Here is a 19,251-nt window from a genome sequence, read left to right as displayed (position 1 = left end):
AAGACCTATGTGTTTCCCAGATCATCCTAATAAGGATGAGCCCATCCTAGTCTGAGTTCATTCTTCCTGAATTTCAGCAACAAAAACCAGAGGCAGTATTTGTTATTACTTACACCCTTCAGTGATGTTCACGTTTCCCTATCCCTATTGGAAGCTCATCCAGAGGTACATATCCACAGCCATGCGTACCTCTTCACAGCTACCTCTCTCTGATGCTTCTGTCTCCTGAGGGACTCTCTATTTACCCTGATTTAACTTCTCAAATTTGTTTCAAAGTTTCAGGTCAGAATTAGGACCTACATTTAATGGCCTAAATCTGTTTTAGTTCATAAGCACATCTGATATTGTGTTTGTCACCCTATAATCACACCATTTTACCAACTGCTTTCACCAGAGAACTCCAGCTGTTATTAGGCTCAAATTTCTCACAACTTACACAGCAGTTACTTAACACTACACTGACGCTCATGTATAACCACCCATGGTCTAATGTTTTGTCCAAAGACTCTGCCAACCAAGTCCACCTTATGCTCCTCGCAAGGAGTGCAAGCACCATCTGTGTTGCACCACTACACAAAGCCCCACCAAACAAGCCCGTGGAATTGGCTAGAGTTGCTTGATGTACTACAAGAACAACACCCATACACTCAGATGTCATGCAGAGTATATCAAACCACTGGAGTAATAGGCTCGCTGTCATAAAGACGTGGAAGCACAAGGTCTTCCCACTTCAAGTTTTTCTTCTGCGTTCAGTTTTGTGTCCCTCAATACAAGAAGAACATTGAGGCCCTGGACCATGTCTAGAGAAGGGCTACGAAGTTGGTGAAGGGCCTTGAACGCAAGTCCTATGAGGAGCGGCTGAGGGAACTGGAGTTGTTTAGTCTGGAGAAGAGGAGGCTCAGGGGAGACCTTATTGCTCTCTCCAACTACCTGAAAGGAAGGTGTGGGGAGCTGGGGGTCAGCCTCTTCCCAAATATAACTAGTTATAGGACCAGAGGGAATGGCCTCAAATTGTGCCAGGGGAGGTTCTGGTTGGAAATGAGGAGACATTTCTTCTCAGAAAGAGCAGTCAGGCATTGGAACAGGTTGCCCAGGGAGGTGGTGGCATCACCATCTCTGGGGGTGTTTAAGGAAAGGTTGGACCTGGTGCTTAGGGACATGGTTTAGTGGGTGATACTGGTAGTAGGGTGATGGTTGGAGCAGATGATCTTGAAGGTCTTTTCCAACCTTAATGATTCTATGACTCAAATCCCAAGATCATTCAGCTCACCTGATTCAAGGCAATAGCTTAGTGCCTTTGTGCCAAGTTCTACACTCATCTACCTGACAGGCACACGATCCTTTAAGTAAATGGGTCACACAAAGTGACTTGTTCATTGCGTGGTCCCAGTTAAGATTCCTACTGCAGGAACTCAACCAGTGATGCTGCTTCAAAGATGGGTTGCTGTCCTTGAGACCAGCCTAAAATCAAATCCAAGTTACGTTCTACCTCCTCTTGCTACCAGATATCCTAAGGATTTCAGCTGTTACAAGAAAACCACAAACCTAAAGAGAGAATGGAGAATATACTTGATGTGATTACCATACCACATAAACTATAATATAATTTATCAGTAGACTGTGGAAACTTTCTGAGGACAATAGCTGAAACTAACATGAAAACTGAGCAGTAATAGCTTTCTCTTAAGCATTTTTAAATAAAAAACACATTCTTCAATACAAAGGGGTTTCAATCTTTGCACAATAAGCAGCACAATCACATTACAGCTGGAACTTATAAGGGAGCCCTAATTATGTGTAGTATTTTTACACTGACTTATGAAATTTCCTTTGTGACATTTTGAAAAGTTTTGCTCCCACATTATATAAGAAACAGTCAGTCTTGTTATTCTCAAATTTCACTCTTGCATCCTGTTGTTCTAGCTTTAAAATACCACTTAATATTTTAGAAATAAAACTGAATTCACCATTATTTTATGTAGATACACATAGACAGTTTACCTTTTGATAATCGCCCTGTGTATTCCCAAACTTCTGCTGTGCTACTTTTCTGATGAGATCTGAAAATAAGCAAGAATATTCCAGAGTTTTAAAAAACATAAATTACAAAAAAGGGGGAAGGAGGATGGCATGACTTCTACTCTAAGGCAGACAAGATGCAATTAAGAATAGACATCAACAGGATAAGCAAGCACATAAATGTTTCCATAAACTTGCCTGGTACCAACATTTTTAATCATCTGTGCATTTTAGGAGATCACAGGAAGAAAACCAGGTTATCTATCAATTAAATCCCACTGAAATGCAGTGAAGATTTTTCTGAGGTCACCCTCTGTACCTTAGCAACATTATTAAAAGTTAAGCACAAACTTATCAATTACTTGGACAAAATTCTGGGCTTCAGCTTTGCTTCATGTTTACGGCATACACATATATATAGATACATAGAAACACAGAATTACATACATTATATGCAAAACAAGCATGATAATGCTTCTTCACAGAACAGCACAAGGAAGAAGCTCCTTATCTTGCCCACTTTATCCCGATTTCTATTCTTTCATATTTTGGGGGGTCCCTGGACCAACAGATCTTGCATGAGAGTACACAACGCAGCCAAAAGAAATCAGAAAGCCCAACGCACACCAGGGTACTCCAAGCACAACTGCATCTCAAACACTCATATCTAACTTATTCACAACATAGACAGGATACAGCAGCCACTCAAGGAAATGAGGTAGGAATTTAACATCAACAGCTCCACCCAACGTTAGAAATGTAGGTCCACACTAGGCCACACACAAACAGCTGCACTCAGATGTGTGGGAGAAATGATGGACTGAACTTCTGGTTCCTCTGATGAAGACGAAGCACATTAGGAAGGAGTTCTCTGCCGCCATGTTCATAAAGAGCTGGGCTTTATGGTCCTATCACTAGTCGCCCCACATGGAGCTGAACCTGCTTGAGAAAAGCCTTCATACAGCCTCTTATTCTGTGGGTCAGTAAAGGACCTATAGATTCAGAAATAACCATTCACCTCTAAAACATAAATCCAAGGCCCCTCAGAATTTTCTGTAGCACTCATGAAACATTCAGATGCTGTTCACTACTCTCCAGTTCTGCATGTCTCACAAAAAGAACCCCCAAGAGAACAGTTTCCACAGCCCTTGCTCCCCAGCACCCTGCAGAGAGAACAAGTACTCAATGGTCTGCGAGTTCAAGAGATCCTGAGAAGTTCCTCCCAGAAAACCCTTTCAAAGGGAAAAGAAAACACAGCAGCAGAGCAACGCCTGCTGTTTTCAATGTACCAAGGAAAGCATTCCCTGCAAGGAAGCTGTTGCCACCAAGACTGCAAATTAAAAATTTAAAATAAAAGCCTGAAAATGTATCAGAGGAGCACCAAGTCGCAAATCATCCACAGATGGGAGGTATATCTGAAAGAAGGAGCACTAGCAGTAGATCAAGGACCCTCTATACCAAAGACAACCTCATTTTGGAAAGACTAGACATAAACTAGAAGATTAGGCTGAATCCCACAATAATATAAGTAAAACCAAAACATAAATAAAACAGCAGCCCAGGAAGAAGAGAGGAGTTATAATCCTCGTAAAATGTTCAAGCACAGCTACTAAACACCTTGAGAGTCGGGAGACTGCTGGAGAAAAGGGCACATACTGCTCTGTGGGCAGCACACACCTGATCCACAGCTGCTGCTCTGAGATCTCCCTCACCTTGGGGCTGGCAGAGGCCTCCCTGGGCAGAGATGCTCACAGCATCCCTGACAGCACGCGGGTTTCTCGGGGAGTTTCAGGAGGTATACACAGCCAAATGAGGCAGCACTGCACAAATCCCCAAAAGATAACTCACACTGGTTGTGTTAGGCAAGTTTTTTCTTCTGCAGCAAAGGCAACATTTCTTCTTAGTTTAAATCTATATTTGTTTAAATCTATATACCTTCCAAGCAAGTAAATTTAAGAAAGGTTTGGTGCATGAAATATGTAATACAATGAATTTTCTCTGCAGCTAGATTTAGCAAGCAGAAGAAAAGGGCTAAAATAACCCTTTTGTTTATATACATATTCAACCATTTAACACCATGAAACACCCCACTGCAGAACAGTCACTAAAGAGAAGTTTCTCCCAACTCAAGTCACAGTGCGATGGGAAGCAAGAGGAAGGCCCAGCTTCTGCACCCCTTAGCCACACGAACTGCTACAGACTGCCTGCAGGACAAAGATGGGGGCTGATTGCCCAGGGATGCTGCAGCATCACCCTCCTGGCCTCTGCTCCACAGCCCCGACTGCCAGCCTGCTTCTGCCTTGGAGCCGCCCTTGCAGTGGGAAAGGGTTGGACCCAGACACCTCCAGAGGTCCCTTCTCATCCAAGCTGTTCTAAAATTATCCTACAATAATGCCAACTTTTTATCATAAATTATTTAACAGAGGGGTGACAGCACTGCCAGGAGGCATGTAAGGAAGATGGTTTTTATTATTGACAAAGGCTTCCTTTGATACATTTCCTATTGTGAATCAGTACAAGCTACAATTTAAGAAGCAGTAGCCTGTCCTGTTGAATAAAAAGTGAGTTTTTAATCAGTTCTTCTACTTGAATGTGTTTGTTCCCTGTCATAAATGAAAATAAGATGTTTTACATAAAGTTTTACGCAGATACATACATTTATGGACATCTGTATGTGCGTGTGTGTATACATAAAACTACTGAACAGAACCACAGAGCAGTTGAGGATGGAGATCACCCAGCCCAAACCCCAGCTCAGAGCTGGGGCACCTACCACAGGTTGCTCAGGGCTATACTTAGTCAGGGCTTGATCATCTTCAAGGACAGTACCCAACATATAAAATAAATACATAAATATATATCCCAAACCCCTCTCATTACCTGTGATACACTTAATTTGCTCAACGTATTCCTGATTCACAGCTGTTATTTATACCCTTTCCATATTTTATATCCTGACAGTCAAAAAAAATGACAGAACTGGAATACACCATGACAAACTGGTGCAGGAAATGGCACTTCGTGTGTTTATAAAATTTGGAGGCTCTAAAACCTTTTAATCAGAAACTAAAGCACCTTTAGGTTTATAGTAAACAAGAATGCCTGAAAACAGGTACACGAAGTTCCCACATGGATTTCATTAGGTATTAAATAGTGAGAGAAATAACGGGTTTCATGTCATACACACCACGATGACTACTATTACACAGCCCGTTTTTTAACTCAATTTCAGAATGTGAGTTTTCCCTGCTGAATAAAGATTTACTACTTATATTACTTGGTAAAGATTTTTTTTTCCAGAAGTAATTTGAAGCTTCAGGGTGTTTTTCTCACCAGGCAGCACACAACGGTTGACCATTCTTTACAATGAATTTACTATTTCAATAGCCCTCGGTATCAACTGTTAGACGTATTCCCAGTTAATTCATTTCAAATGAAATGTGGAAGTCATATAAGTATTCCCATAAAAAAAATACTACTGGCTAAAACCAAATGTAAAATTACCTTCAGTTACCCACCTCCACATCTGTAGGCACAAACATGCCTCAGAGTTTTTCAGGACCAAGAATTTCCCTCTCAAGTTGCATGCACATTTACTACAGCAGTGCTTAAAGGTTAAGTGGGGGATCACCCTGTGCCCCCGTGTAAAGTGTGCACCAGAAGCACCAAGTTTTCACATATGGCTATGTAGCTCACTGTAGCACAGTGCAGAAACACCTCAGCATACGTTTAATTCACTCAGCTACACAATTTACGTTTGCTTTTATGAAGTGCCTTTTTTCTAGCCTAGCTAGTCTCATCTCTAGCATTCAAGTATGTTTTTATTTAAAACGGAACTAAGGTTACTCCACATGATGCTATTCTGTGTCATCAGCAGAGTACCTCACAGTTGATCTGACACCTTGAATGTGATTTCTGTTTCAGACATAAAAGCGCTAAGCAGGTGTGAGAAAGAGCAGTGTCCTCTATTTTCAAATTAACTGGATTACTTCTGAAATTTTGGCTTGACCAGCTGCACACATTGTTTCACAGGACCAGTAATCTGAAGCTTTAGCACAGAACACATTTCATCACTGGGGTTAAAGAGATTTACCTTGTGAGGCTCATTTACACGGCTAATTACATTACTGCGTTGCACTGTCTCCTTCCTGCTCTCATCTCACATGCGAAATGCTATCTGCCCTGGTTAAATCTAACTAGCCAGATGAACTATTCATTTACCAATGTAATTTGTCATGAAGAAACAGTCCCCACCTCCTGCACTGCATGAGGATCGTGCACATAGGCCCAATACTGTATTTCTCAGACAAGAAAATGAGGTTACCACTAGGCCTGCTTCTTAGAACTACTTGACAGAAAACAAAAGCAAAAATAACACAGATTTAAAAATAAGCTCTCTGGCTATTAAGTACCAACATAAATTAGTTATAAAGGCTTCTGCCAAGAAAGCTTTTCAAATCTAGGTGACAAGAAAACAGCTGGAGTAAAACCTTTGGGAACACTGTGCTTGATCTTCACTCAAACAATTCCACTGAGCCAGTTCGGTTATAGTGCAACTCCTGCATTAATCAAATTATGCCAGAAATTAATTTATCCTTTTAAGCATAATATAACATATTAGGCTTCTATTCTGAAAAAGACTTCAAGCAAACCAGTAAGTACCATGACTGAAGCATTCAACTCATGCTGAATGGAGATCTTCAGAACAATAGGGGAGAATTATATAGATAATCCACATGATAAGTTAATAACTGCTTTCATGCCACCTCATTCTAACTCATATCACAATATTTCATCCCACTCCCCTTCATCTCTAACAGATAAGAGTCAGTGGACTATGGATTCACTGCACAGTTCAGCGTGTTTCTGAATATGGGTCAGTTTGATCCCATTTACTGTCATGAAAAAATAGCAATAATTAGTCTGAAATTAATGAATTAAAATAGCTTCAAGCTTTTTTTTTTTCCCTCTCTCTAATTATGACACAGAATAAAAAACAACCCTTGCAAGTCCAAGAAAACCAGAAAAGCTTGATAATGTCTGGAATGTTATATGAGATAAAAATCTCTTGGGTGTTTTATAGCAAGTTTTATCGCAAGCTTACTGACATTTTAACATACTTGCTTTGACCTGAGCACTCAGACAAGTCAGACGCTCTCAGAGACATGGTCTGATTTTTGTGTGGTCCTGTGCAGAGCCAGGACTTGGACTCGATGATCCTTGTGGATCCTTTCCAACTCAGGATATTCTGTGATTCTACAATTTCAGTCCTACAACGATCACGCGGCTCTGGCTCCACTGCAGGGCTAGGTGGGAGTTCAGAAATGGTGACAGCAGGAGAACCCAACATGCATATTGATGCACAGTGTCCTGCCATATTCCTCACCCCATGACACCTTTCCTCTTTCTGCAGGGCAAGAAAACTCACTCTTTATATGAGATAGGAAGTTGCGGAGGTGAGGAGATCTTTCCCCAAGAAATACATACTAAATTGCCTAATTATTTTAATTTCTCATTTCATCTGCAATGCAAGTTTGACTTTTCACCCTCTTCTGCCTTCAGTATGCTGCTTCCTCTCACCAACACCATTATCTCCCATTCTCATTCCCTCACTTTAATTGCATGGTGATCAAAAGCAAGAGAAAGATGCTACATTCCCAGCTTATCCTGGACTACTCTGAATATGTATCAAAATCCAGCAATGCACAAAATGAGACAGAAAGCAAATATGTAGTAAGTGCATGTAGTAAGTAATCATGGCTGAAAGAACAGAATGCCTAGAAATGAGGCTTAGCTTATACAGTGAGGGGTGATGTGAGAGGGGTCAGGCTGCAATATGAAATGGCTGAAGAGACGGATGAACAGCTGTGAGCAGCATCAAAACTGTAGGAGTGGTCTAATCTGGGTGAGTTTTAATCAGAGCGCAGGTAGGACCAGGTGCAGTGCAATTGCTGGAGATGTGGAACTGCAGGGCAGCCAACAGCTGCCAAGCACGCATCCTGCAACAACAAGGATGTGAAATATCCGGGACTCTCTTTACACCCTACTGACAGAAAACAATTGTTATATGGAAGAAATTACACAGTAGTGGATTAGATAAGTGACAGTATGAATTTCATTCATTCACAGAAAAAGTTCCCTAATTTCCTCAAAGCATGGATGAAACGACAGGAGTTCTATAAATTTAGCTTCCTCAAGGTTGTTATTACTCAGGAAGACCAACCAAGTAATTTTGTCTTCCACAAAAACGTTCTCAGACCTTACAGCTACCCCAGGCTGAATTTACCACGACCACCCCCCCCTTTTTTTTTTTCAGTGCTTTTCACGAACATATGCGGACGATGTTAAAGAGCCTGGCCAGAAAATAAATTTAAAGTTAATATATATATATATATATGTATATGTATATATATATATATAAAAAAAGCCACAGCCACAGTATTGACTGTTATACTACATCTCTAAAATGAAAAATTTCTCCTTTGAAAATAACCTTTGCAGGGACTTTTTAGCAGTTCTTTGCTACAAAGAAAGTTCTGTTCTTGCTGAAGTTTTGGAAAAAGAACAAAAAGAGAGAAGCCTTTAGAAAAATCTCTGCTTAGGAGTTTGCAATAAATTTGCATATATCATGCAGACAGAAAGTCAAGTATAAAGCTTTGAAGAAGTATCTGCACAGAAAGTGCATCGTCTCATTTTCTGAACACAATGAAACTTCTGTAGAGCATTGTTTGTGCCACTGCAGCTATTTTTTGCCATTAATTTTGTTTGTAGTAGCTACCTAAAGTTCTCTCTAGGCCACCATCTGGCAAGGATTTACAACAGATTACAGGAAAAGATTTAACTTGGTACACTGTATATGCTTGTCTGTTTGAGCATACTGCAGAGCAATTTCTTGATAGTTCAAGAGTTGTGTAACATATTGGACTTGTAATTTTTATCAAAATAGTAAATACCTTCATTATAGAACAATTGTGGTTTTCCTACTCTTCACTTCTCTCAGAAGTTCCCACAAACTGATGGAAGCACAGAAAATCCTGTCTCTGTATTGCGTAACCTGAATTGTTGGAAATATGAGTGCAGATAATTGGGAGTGACACGCTGGCACCCTGCTGGTACCAGCTTTTACTTACCTCAGTAAGTGGCTTTCTGCAGCTTTACTGTGATTTCTCAGCATTTCCTGTCTTTGTTTTTCCATTTCTGCAAGGACCAGAGTCTTCCACACGTTTGATAATGGTGGCACACACAATGGTTCAAAACACTATAAGAGATCACCCCTTCACTCAAAAAAAATCAAAGTTGCTACTTTGAAGAAAGGCTTCAGCTTTGTACAAATACAGGTGTCAGCTTTCATCTTTTGTACCTGAGCATTCTTCAGCTGCGTTAAACACCCAAAGCAATTAAAATTAACTCTTTTTAGATGAGAAGAAATATATCTGCATATTAAAAAAAAAAAAAGCAAAGCAGGATTTGGATATTGTTGTTTGTTTGTTTTTTTTTTGGTGACTGATAAGAAGAGTTTGTTGCCCTGGAAAAGACAATCTAAGCAAATTGTCAGAGAAGAAAAAAAATGAAAGGGCTAGGCTAATGTTGTGTAATTATGAAGGCCCATAACAAAGGAAAGCAAAGTCAAATGCCTGCTCTTCCAACAGCAGGCAGCATCCATACAGTATCTCACATTACTTCAAATTGCTTTATAAAGATGACGAAGGAATTAAGACTCCTCACAGGCTTTTGAGAACATTACTCCAGTAAGTTCAGTAGAGGGATGGTTGGACCAGATGTTCTTGGAGGTCTTTTCCAACCTTTATGATTCTATGACCTCCTCTCTCCCTATACATTTCACAAACTGCAAGTTAGAAGAGAGAATGAGGTTCAACACTTTGTTGATAGAAAAGCTTATACAAATAAAATGGAGGGGCAGGATGGGCAACAGAGTAAGTGCCACTGTGGGGCCAGGAAAAACATGGAGTCTTGGCTGAATGGCCTGAAAACCCACCTGATGTCTGCAATCAAGGAAAACTTTCAAGGAGGTTCACACATGATACACGTTACCAGAGAATCGGCTGACCCAAAACCTATTCCGTCCGGATTCTCACCATATGAGATGTTGGCAGGTATGCTCTGGAAGTCTCAAACAAGGTTTCATACTTCAGTGTTTCAGATTTCCTGACTACAAGTTTGTTACCAGAGGGAGGGACACAAACTACTCCTCTCTTCATGTGGTGCGTTCTCAGACTGCAACTGCACACTGGCCTCTGAAAGGGAAAACTTGGGCTGATGCTCAACATGCTTACCTCTTTGCCATGAAATACTACATGGTTGGCCAACCTTTTAGAGATGCAAAGAAAAAATGAATGCACAGAGAATTTAAAGAGTTTAATTCAGTGTTTTACTGTAATTGCTGGTGCATAGACTCCACACTACATTCAACAGAAATAGTGCTACCTGCTCGTACACACTGCACACAGTAGTACTGCCTGTCTCAATACATGCATTTTTAGGAGATGGTACCTTTTTCCAAAAACAAGCAAACAAATAAGAAAACACACCACTTCATTTTTACCTAGAATGATAAGCAAATGGCAAAGTGAGTGCCTATGATGATACCATCCTGTACCTTGCACTCCTCCCCTCCTTGCAGCCACAGCCACTGGATCGGGCTGCACTCAGCCCTCAGCCCTTGCACTGCTGCAGGGATCGCTGCTTCATCGGCCACTTCTGAGCAGCCTCCCCATGGAAAATAACGCAACTCCCTCAAGCTCCACTCAGGGTTCATTTTCATTAATTTCTCACTTCTGTCTTAATATTATTGAAGTTATAAGGCCGGGCTAGATGGGGCTTTGAGCAACCCGGTCTAGTGGGAAGTATCCCTGCCCATGGCAGGAACATTGGGATTGGATGATCTTTAAGGTCCCTTCCAACCCAAACCATTGCATGATTCTAAATTGTGAAGCTGAATTGTCATTTTTCAATTACTGTAGAAGCATGGATTTGTCCCAGGCACAGCTGGCATGTAGCATTAAATCAGATCAGGGAAAACACTCAGGATACTGTGGAGAAAGGATTCCAGGTGTTCGTAAATCTGAAAATCTTGCACTAATCATAGGTGCTACAGTGGTTAAAACTGACTTGCATATTGTCTACCTACTACCTGTGTCTAAAAGAACTGTTAGTGTCTGCAACCACATTTTTCTATGGTGGCTCCCAGCAGATGATCTGTTTAAGCCTCCCCAGAACCTCTCTCCTCCCCATCCACAAAACATCCTTTACACAAGCAATCTGTTAGGTAGTCTACAGTTTTGGAGTAGTTTGTGGAAAAAAAGAACTATGCTCCTAACATAAAAAGCATACTTTAAGTATGCTTTTTTTTTTTTCCTTCTCAGAAAGTATTTCAGTATTATTCCTTGTTTACATATGTGTATCATCAAGTGGAGCATCTCTTGACTTCCCAGCATGAAATGAGCAACGATCTTTTAAACGCTCTTTCCTTAAGCGTATGTGAGTGGGCAGAGAAAAGAAGATGCTAATTTATCTTGTATCTTCCTGCTGTTCAGTATTCCACAGTATTTCTAACCTTAGACACAAGGCATCTCTTTCAACGTATACCCCACAAGACTAAATAAAGGCGCTCTGTAAATCCCCCCACTTATTCCAGTTCTACCCAAACCACTACCACTGCTACTTGCTGTATACAGCCCCTACCACCGAAACCTGCATTTTTGATAAACACGCTTTGGCTACCACCTTAAATTTGTGTCACACTTCTAGCCACAGCACTAAGAAGAACAGTACCAGGACGTGGTGAAGGCAGTGACTACATCTCACTGAAGCTGTCATTTCACAACCCAGCTTAGCCAATTTAACAGCTACCTTACTCTAAGGCAGGTCTTGCTCTCTTTCCTGCTTGCCTCCTGCACCAGCAATTGCATCTGTGCTCCCAGTCCAGCTCCAGGAGGCAAGTGTTAAGAAAACCAACCCAGGAGCACAGGGGGTAGCTGTCAAACAGTAGCTCAGAAAAGCAGTACATCACATCAGCATGGTTCTGCGTCTGAAATAATACTGAGAACAATTTTGCACAACTGGAAAAAGGTTTTACATTTTTACAAAAGGTTGTAATTGTTTTGGAAACCTGAGCACCATACTATGCTGATGAGCTGCAGCATCTGCACATAAGCCAGAGCCTGAATGCAGTTCTTGGACATGGCCAGCACCTCCAGAGTCTCAGACCTCAAACCAGAAGGACATCACTAGCCATGCACGGCTGTGTTTAGCTCCAGTGCTGCAACACCCAGACACGCGTGCATCTCATGCAGGCAGTGCTGAGATGCTTGTGCAGATGAGGCAAGGGTGTTAGTGTCAAGTATCATATTTAGTCTACTATTAAACTGAAACTGCCAAAAAAGGAAAGGCTTCCTAAACCTGTTCTGTTCAGATACTAATTGGAAAACCACAGATGGTTTATCCTTTCTCCTTTGCACAGATGCTTTTTTTCATACAGGAACTGTGGAAGACTTATTAGTAACAGGACACAAAAGCAAAGTGGAACTGGACAAGCAAGAAGTAAACTTCTTTGCAAAAAAAAAAAAAGTTTATTTTATACGAAAAATAAAAATTTTGAGTTTTATCTGTGGGGGGTGATAAAGCCTTTTGATGGTTTGCTTTAGAACCTCAACTCTAACACATCTGATGTATTAAAATCCCCACAATATCCTCAGTGTTCATCCAACCTACCTCCAAGAGGGTTTTACTTATGATTTTTCTATTACAGCTACACTAGCTAGACACAGTTTATTTTCACATAAAATTGTGTGTGTTTTTTTTTAACGTCAAATATATTACACTTGCTGAATACACTCGTGTGGGATACCAGTTTCAGAGATAAGGAACACAAGACTAACTTGCTAAACTTGATTTGCAGCTGCTTTAAAAGACTGACCAGGCGAGGAAAAGGGAAGAACAACGGGGGTCGGAGCCAGGACTCGCACTAAAACAGACCAGCGCTGCTCTTCAGTCAGATCCTCAAACTGCTCAACAGGTGAGACTCTGCAGACAGAAAGAATTGAGGGATGTAGTCCAGGTCTCAACACAGCTTGCTGTTCTTCTTCCCCACAGATAAACAGCACACTTAATGGTATGCTTTGCCCAGGAAGTAGATGCACTCAGGTTTACATGAAAGCTTTCCTCCCACTTCAGCAGGAACAGAGCAATCCAGACTAAAAAGCAGAAGCTGGAACAAAGCAGTTGTAATTTAAAGCAAGTGGCACAAGAGTCCAGCAATACGCTCAGATACAATACAACAAGGTAAACATGCCTTTAAGTTTTTGCCTTATTTCATCTAAAAAGAGAAGGAACTTTATTCCCAGCTTGTTTCTTTTGTGAACTCTTCACGCTTTAGTTACAGGACACAAGCTGTGAAAGTGAAGATTTGTTGTGCACGTCCTGCTGGCAAGTGGAATCTCGGATTAAAATCGTCTTAACGGCAACTAACAACCAGTTTCCAGGGGAACAAAGACAAAGCCACGCTAAGATATTCAGAGCAGCCAGACCCATGCCCTTTCCACGCTAAGTTCCCACCTGAAGGTCTCCAGCCCAACAGATGACACGCACCACGTCACAACCATCAGTCAACTTAACTCTGCTAATAACTTAATGCTTCGCTGTGCAACAGATTCTAAGTAGGACAGAGGCTTGTTTGTGTAGATGTCCTCCTAGCTGGGTGATGCAAGCAACCTGCAGTTTTCCTATTATCTATGTACTGTGAGCGATGCTGTTAACAGTAAAGAATAACGATGCTCTATCCTGCACCGTCTTCAACAACAGAAACAGAGAAAGCAAGGCACAGCGAGGCTGAAGAGACCTCCTGTATGAGCATCACGTAGCAACCCAGTTACCAAACAGTCCCTTCCACTCCAGTGTATCAGCAACTCATAGAGGAGGCTGCCTCCCTTCTTAACAGCTTATGCTGCAGAGTAAGTGACTCCCATTTACACCAGCACATCATCCAGCGAGAGCCAAAGTATTTGACTGATGGAGTTGAAAGCAGAATCCATTCACAGGCACTGAAGCATTGCAGGCAGATATCCTTGTTCATTTTTTAAACTCGTTTCCTGCCATACCCAAGGAGCACAGCACTGTTCTTAAAGATCCAGCATCTGAAACAAACCAAAAGAGCTCCAGTTCCTCGCCCAGGCTCTGTTAGTGTGCTTTACTCAGGCCCTACGTTTAATCCTATTAATAACTTACCCATTAAATCTGAACTTAGATTAAGCTGTATGTCTGCAAACCTCATGGCATGAGCAACATGCTTAATTAGAAGCTGTTTATCAAATAATTACTCAGATTTAATTAACAAATACAAAAAAATCAACTATTTTGTTTTAAAATTTGAAAGTGATTGCTCTATTTAAAGTAACTAATAAGAACATTTAAATAATTTTTAAGACTTAATAGCAGGCAAATGAACAACTTAAGAACAATTTTTCCCAGAGACTCTCATGTACTTCATGTTTTGCTTTAACCACAAGCTATAAAGCTCATGCTAGTTTTTTTTCCTAAAGGCTTACTTGGTACTGAAGGACTGTAGATGTTATACTGTAACATCAGAGTGCTACTGCAAGCACAAAAATGACTTGCAAAGGCAGGAATATCTACATGCAGTTAGACAAACCTGTCACTTTTTTCTTTTTCCTCCTAGCTAAGCGTACTAAGAGTAGATTGGAAAACCAAACATTAAGTACTTCCAAGTACTAGGGAAAATATATAAGACTACTAAGATCAAAGTTAGAAGTGAGCGATGCAGAGTCCTGCCTATGAATCACGTTCCTCCTCTATCTTAGTCACATGCAATATTCTGGGGCATCAACCTGGAACTAACTCTTCTGAAGCACCAGACCAAGTGGGATAACAACATTTGGAATTAGAAGCATTGAAAAGGCTTTCTGTGCACACTTGTGATTATGTTTATTTTCATCTCTGAATCAGAACTAACTCTATTTCAAGTTGGCAGTTGAAAAAATCCAACATTTCAAGTATGTGACTACACCATTAATACATGAACGTGAAAATAGAACAGCATATGGCAAAAGAGATTAAAGGGATTAACCAATTAAATGGTATGACTCAAACTGACATGATCCGCCAAATCTGCATTTTGCAGCGAGGTGTGCAGGGGCATGGGAAAAGGACTTCACCTAAGGAAAACACTGAAAGCCAAACTTCTAAAAATAACTGCTGTGGTTAAGAGAGTCTGCCAGGACACCAGCAGGAATGAGATGTGCGAGACGCTCAAAACTTACAAGGAAAGCAGAAGTGATTTACTTTCGGATGCCTCCCTTCTCTTTAATGCTGGATTTCACAAACACCTACTTACGTGATGCAGAACTTATCACAAGCAGTCCCATGTGACTGTAATCTTGATAGCAAACCGCATACTCAATTATTTATATTTTTACGCCACATAATATTAAATCTGACACACAAGACTATAGATCAAATTCCCATTACTATAAAGACACCATAAATATCTCACTGACTTCAAGTTTCCATAATCAAGAGACAGCAAAATATTCAAGCAGGCCTTCAGACCCCACAGAGGCCTTTTTCAGAGAGCTGAATGCAGACACCAACCCTAGCGTATGGGGTCTCACGGGGAGGCAAACAGTTCGTCTGCATATTGAATGGAAGGAAAGAGGCCACAAAAGCAGAGGCACCTGGAAACAGCTCCTCCAGAAGGTGACACCCCATCAGCCGCATGCAACTGGCCTCGCTGCACCTCGTGTAAGACCTGCCCAGAAGACAAGTTTTGCAGGGAGCAGACCAGGCTTTCACTCTTTGGGTTAACATCTGGGACTCCAGGAGTTTGTCTAAACACAAGCAATTCATTCAAGTTCATTTGACTTCTTCCATAGCTATCGAAGAAATGGCAAAAATACCAGCAAATAATAGTTGACGAGCATCATACAGGTCTTTAACCAATGAAGTTGCTTTTAAATCCTTTAGTAATTTAAAATCTTAACATAATTTTATACACTAGAAAGTAATTTAAGCTTCTTTTATACACAGTTACAGCTAAAACACCAAAAGGAATCAGTAACAAGCCAAAGCCATTCTTAGGTTATTAAAATTTCACCTCAGTATAATTTTAAAAGCCAGTATTATACAAACACATTAGCATTTTCTTTTAACAGCTAAATGAAACAAAAAGCATGCTGAAAATTTACATTACTGCAACTATAAAATCCACAAACACACAGATCCCAAAAGCACGTTTCAAGCAATGCAACCTCGATAAGCACACACTCTTCTGATATCCCAACATTCCCTTCAGAAGAGACAATTTAGTAAGAAAGGAACGGGTGCTGGGAACATAAATGCAGTTCCAGTTTTCACTTCGGCTCACAAAGGAACAAGAAATTGCATGCCTGTGTAAAGGAACTGCCCTTATATGAAAGTTGACTGTTGATGCAAATATGGAAACAAATGAAGTTTATTTCAAGTTGCTAAGTTTCTATGATCCTTCCTAGGCTACATCAATAATACTGTGCTAAATAAATAAATAAATAAATAAATAAAGCTTGCCACAGTATGAAAATCCCAGAGACCTGCCTTTTAAGAATTTCATATTAAACAGAAAACAAGTTATGCTTTACTCCCACCCCATGCTTCTGAGCATAAATAAGTAAAAAAACAGTCAGGAAAAATAGGCTCAAATACATAAATGACAGCTTTGAGATATGAGAGAAAAGTACTGTGAAATTTCATTAACATTTCATTTTCATTAATAGCCTCCAACTATGCACAGCAGAAAAACGTGTTGTTTTATAAGGAACTGTACACATTCCCAGGTCACATCATATGCTACTAATCAAGCCCTTGCTATCACATGCTTCCAAATTATGGTCTTGGTATCGGTAACAAATCTGAACATAAAATTACCAAGTTTATCGACTTACCTTGAGGAAAAGGATTGGGCTGCACTAAATACAGGAAAGCGTGGACTATTTTAAACAAAATTCCTATTGGCCCAGGTTCGTGGTATGCACCTGTATCATACGTCTTGGCAGGTACAAATCCAAAATCCAAAGTCCCGGGAGGCGGTTTGTATATAGGCTGCACCTCTGAAACAGTACTTCCACAAAACAACAGCAGCAGCAGCAGACAGAGTTCCACAGCCATGGCTAGCAGTATTCATAAAATTTGAGGTAGAGGTATTTGTCCCACCAAACCTAGAAATCTTCAGTACATTCACTCGGGGGTTAGCTTTCTAGGCAGTAAAATGCTGGTGTCCTCACACCTTTTATTCTTTAATGTCTTCTTGTCCTGGAGTGGTATAGAAGCCTCTCATGGAAATGACTCAGCGCACCATCTCTGGAAAAAAAACACAAAACAGCTTGTTAAGGTGTGAACACACAAATAAGAAAGTGCAAGATACCTGCAATTTTCTGCATAAGTTGAACATATCATCGGGTGTAAAACCAAGCTTGGTAGGACAGAAAAGAGGAAAAAAAAAAAAAAAAAAAAGGACTGAAGTTTGTGAATCAAATGGTCTACTGCACACACTGTACTTGAAAGAGGGATAAGTACAATTATGCATAGTTCCAGGTCAATGAGTTTTCAAAAACAAAGCAGAGCGTTGGGACAGCTCCAAGAGAAACAAACACAATTAAAGGTACAAACATACGAATTGTAGCTCTGACTAAACACAGTATGCCATGCGACAGTAACTGCAATGTGTGATTAACCACCATCTGCTGTTACTCCAGTTGATGGCAATTATTGGCTATATCCTTTGGGTTCTTTAATCTGTAACTTTTCAGTTTGTAGGACTCCCATTTTCCTCCCCATGCACGACCTAGAAGAGGGCATCTCTGTGACACCTGTTTCACAACTAAAGCCAGAGACTATCTCAGTTTAAGCCCCCATTCTTTTAACCATAACTTTTCATCACTGAAAACGGGTAAAAAAAATAATTTAAAAATACAATAAAATCCATCACCCTCCCAGAAGATAACTGTGTGTGTCAGCCGTTACTTTCTCTTAACTCAAAACACTGAAAGGTTCTCCTTAGGAGCTCGAGCAGTCAACAGTTGTTATTAATTGCTTGCTAAAGCTGAGTGCACTAAGGTGACTTTGGCTGCTTACGCATCTTTAAGAATGTTGTTGAATCGGCAAAATCACAGCAGTTTCATCAAGTGCTTCTTAAGAAAAGTAAACAGGAACCCCTCAGGTTTCCAACAAAACATCTGGACCAGAACGCCACCAGTGGGGACGCCTGGGGACACACTGCCCCTGACAAGATCCCTACTTCAAACCGGGGAGCCCCCAGCACAAGCTGCCTCTGCTCAACAAGCCTCTGCTGCCAGTTCCAGCAGCGCTGCCCGATGGAAATGTTGTTCAGATCACTCACTTGCAGAAACGATGGCAAAGCAATGCAAACACCTTTGGCCTCAGCCAGCCCAAACTCATGCCAACATCCTCACTTGCGAGGTGCTCCCAGGTCAAAGGGTCTGAAGACAGAAACACTTCCACAAGTTGGTAGCAAGGTGAGATTTGGTCCCTCCCACACCTTACAGTCTCTGTAACAACAAAAGCTGCCTTTCCAAAAACTGTAACGACTTGCTAGAACGAACAATGTGGAGGATTCGTTCTCTGCTCTGTCCTGCATGCACAAGATAGAGCAGCATCAGCAAAGATAAGGGCCTCAGGAATGCAAGGCCGGATCGAAGACTGAGAGACAGTTTCGTTTCCCTGAAGCCCAGTCTAGCTAAAAACAAAACCTCACAGCTATTTTTTCCCCCTATGGCTAGTGAAAACCAAGAAAAACACTAATAATCCTATGAATATCAGAGTTACCAAACCTTATTGAAAAAGCCGATGTTAGCAACCATATGTATATGAACACAGAAATGTAAAAACTTAGTCATTAAACCATGAGGATTTCTTATCAGAAAGAGAATGTTAAGTTAAATAATAATGAAAGAAATAACCAGCTCCAACATATTATTTTTCTTCCTTTAATCTTTTCTTGTTATTAGACTTTTTCAGCCTAGAATACATTTTTCAGCAGAAACGACCAGAACTAAGTGCAAAAGATTTTCCTCTTAATGACAGATCAGTGGCAGTTGTACAAGCTTAATAAGATAAAGCTCAACTTGTTTTTCCTAAGAATTTGGATGCTTTCTGAGCCAAGTTGAGCGTTCTGGAAATTCCTAAAGAACCACTCCAATATCCCAG

The 19,251-nt window shown here is 40.7% G+C and overlaps 1 protein-coding gene across 1 annotated transcript in view; it reads right to left on the bottom strand.

The window, feature by feature from the left end:
- The window catches only part of PROM1 (prominin 1), a gene marked incomplete at both ends in the record, with an annotated part of 51,473 nt that extends 34,280 nt beyond the window's left edge, over nt 1-17,193 (bottom strand). Inside the window, 2 exons of the mRNA XM_084285720.1 lie at nt 2,002-2,060; nt 16,971-17,193. Of these exons, the coding sequence (XP_084141846.1) occupies nt 2,002-2,060; nt 16,971-17,193 (282 nt within the window). The remainder of the gene's footprint in view (nt 1-2,001; nt 2,061-16,970) is intronic.
- Between the last annotated feature and the right edge of the window lie 2,058 nt (nt 17,194-19,251).

The sequence above is a fragment of the Netta rufina genome, assembly GCF_964035555.1.
Source record: "Netta rufina genome assembly, chromosome: 4".
Lineage (NCBI taxonomy): Eukaryota > Metazoa > Chordata > Aves > Anseriformes > Anatidae > Netta > Netta rufina.
This window is presented reverse-complemented; position numbering and strand designations above follow the sequence as displayed.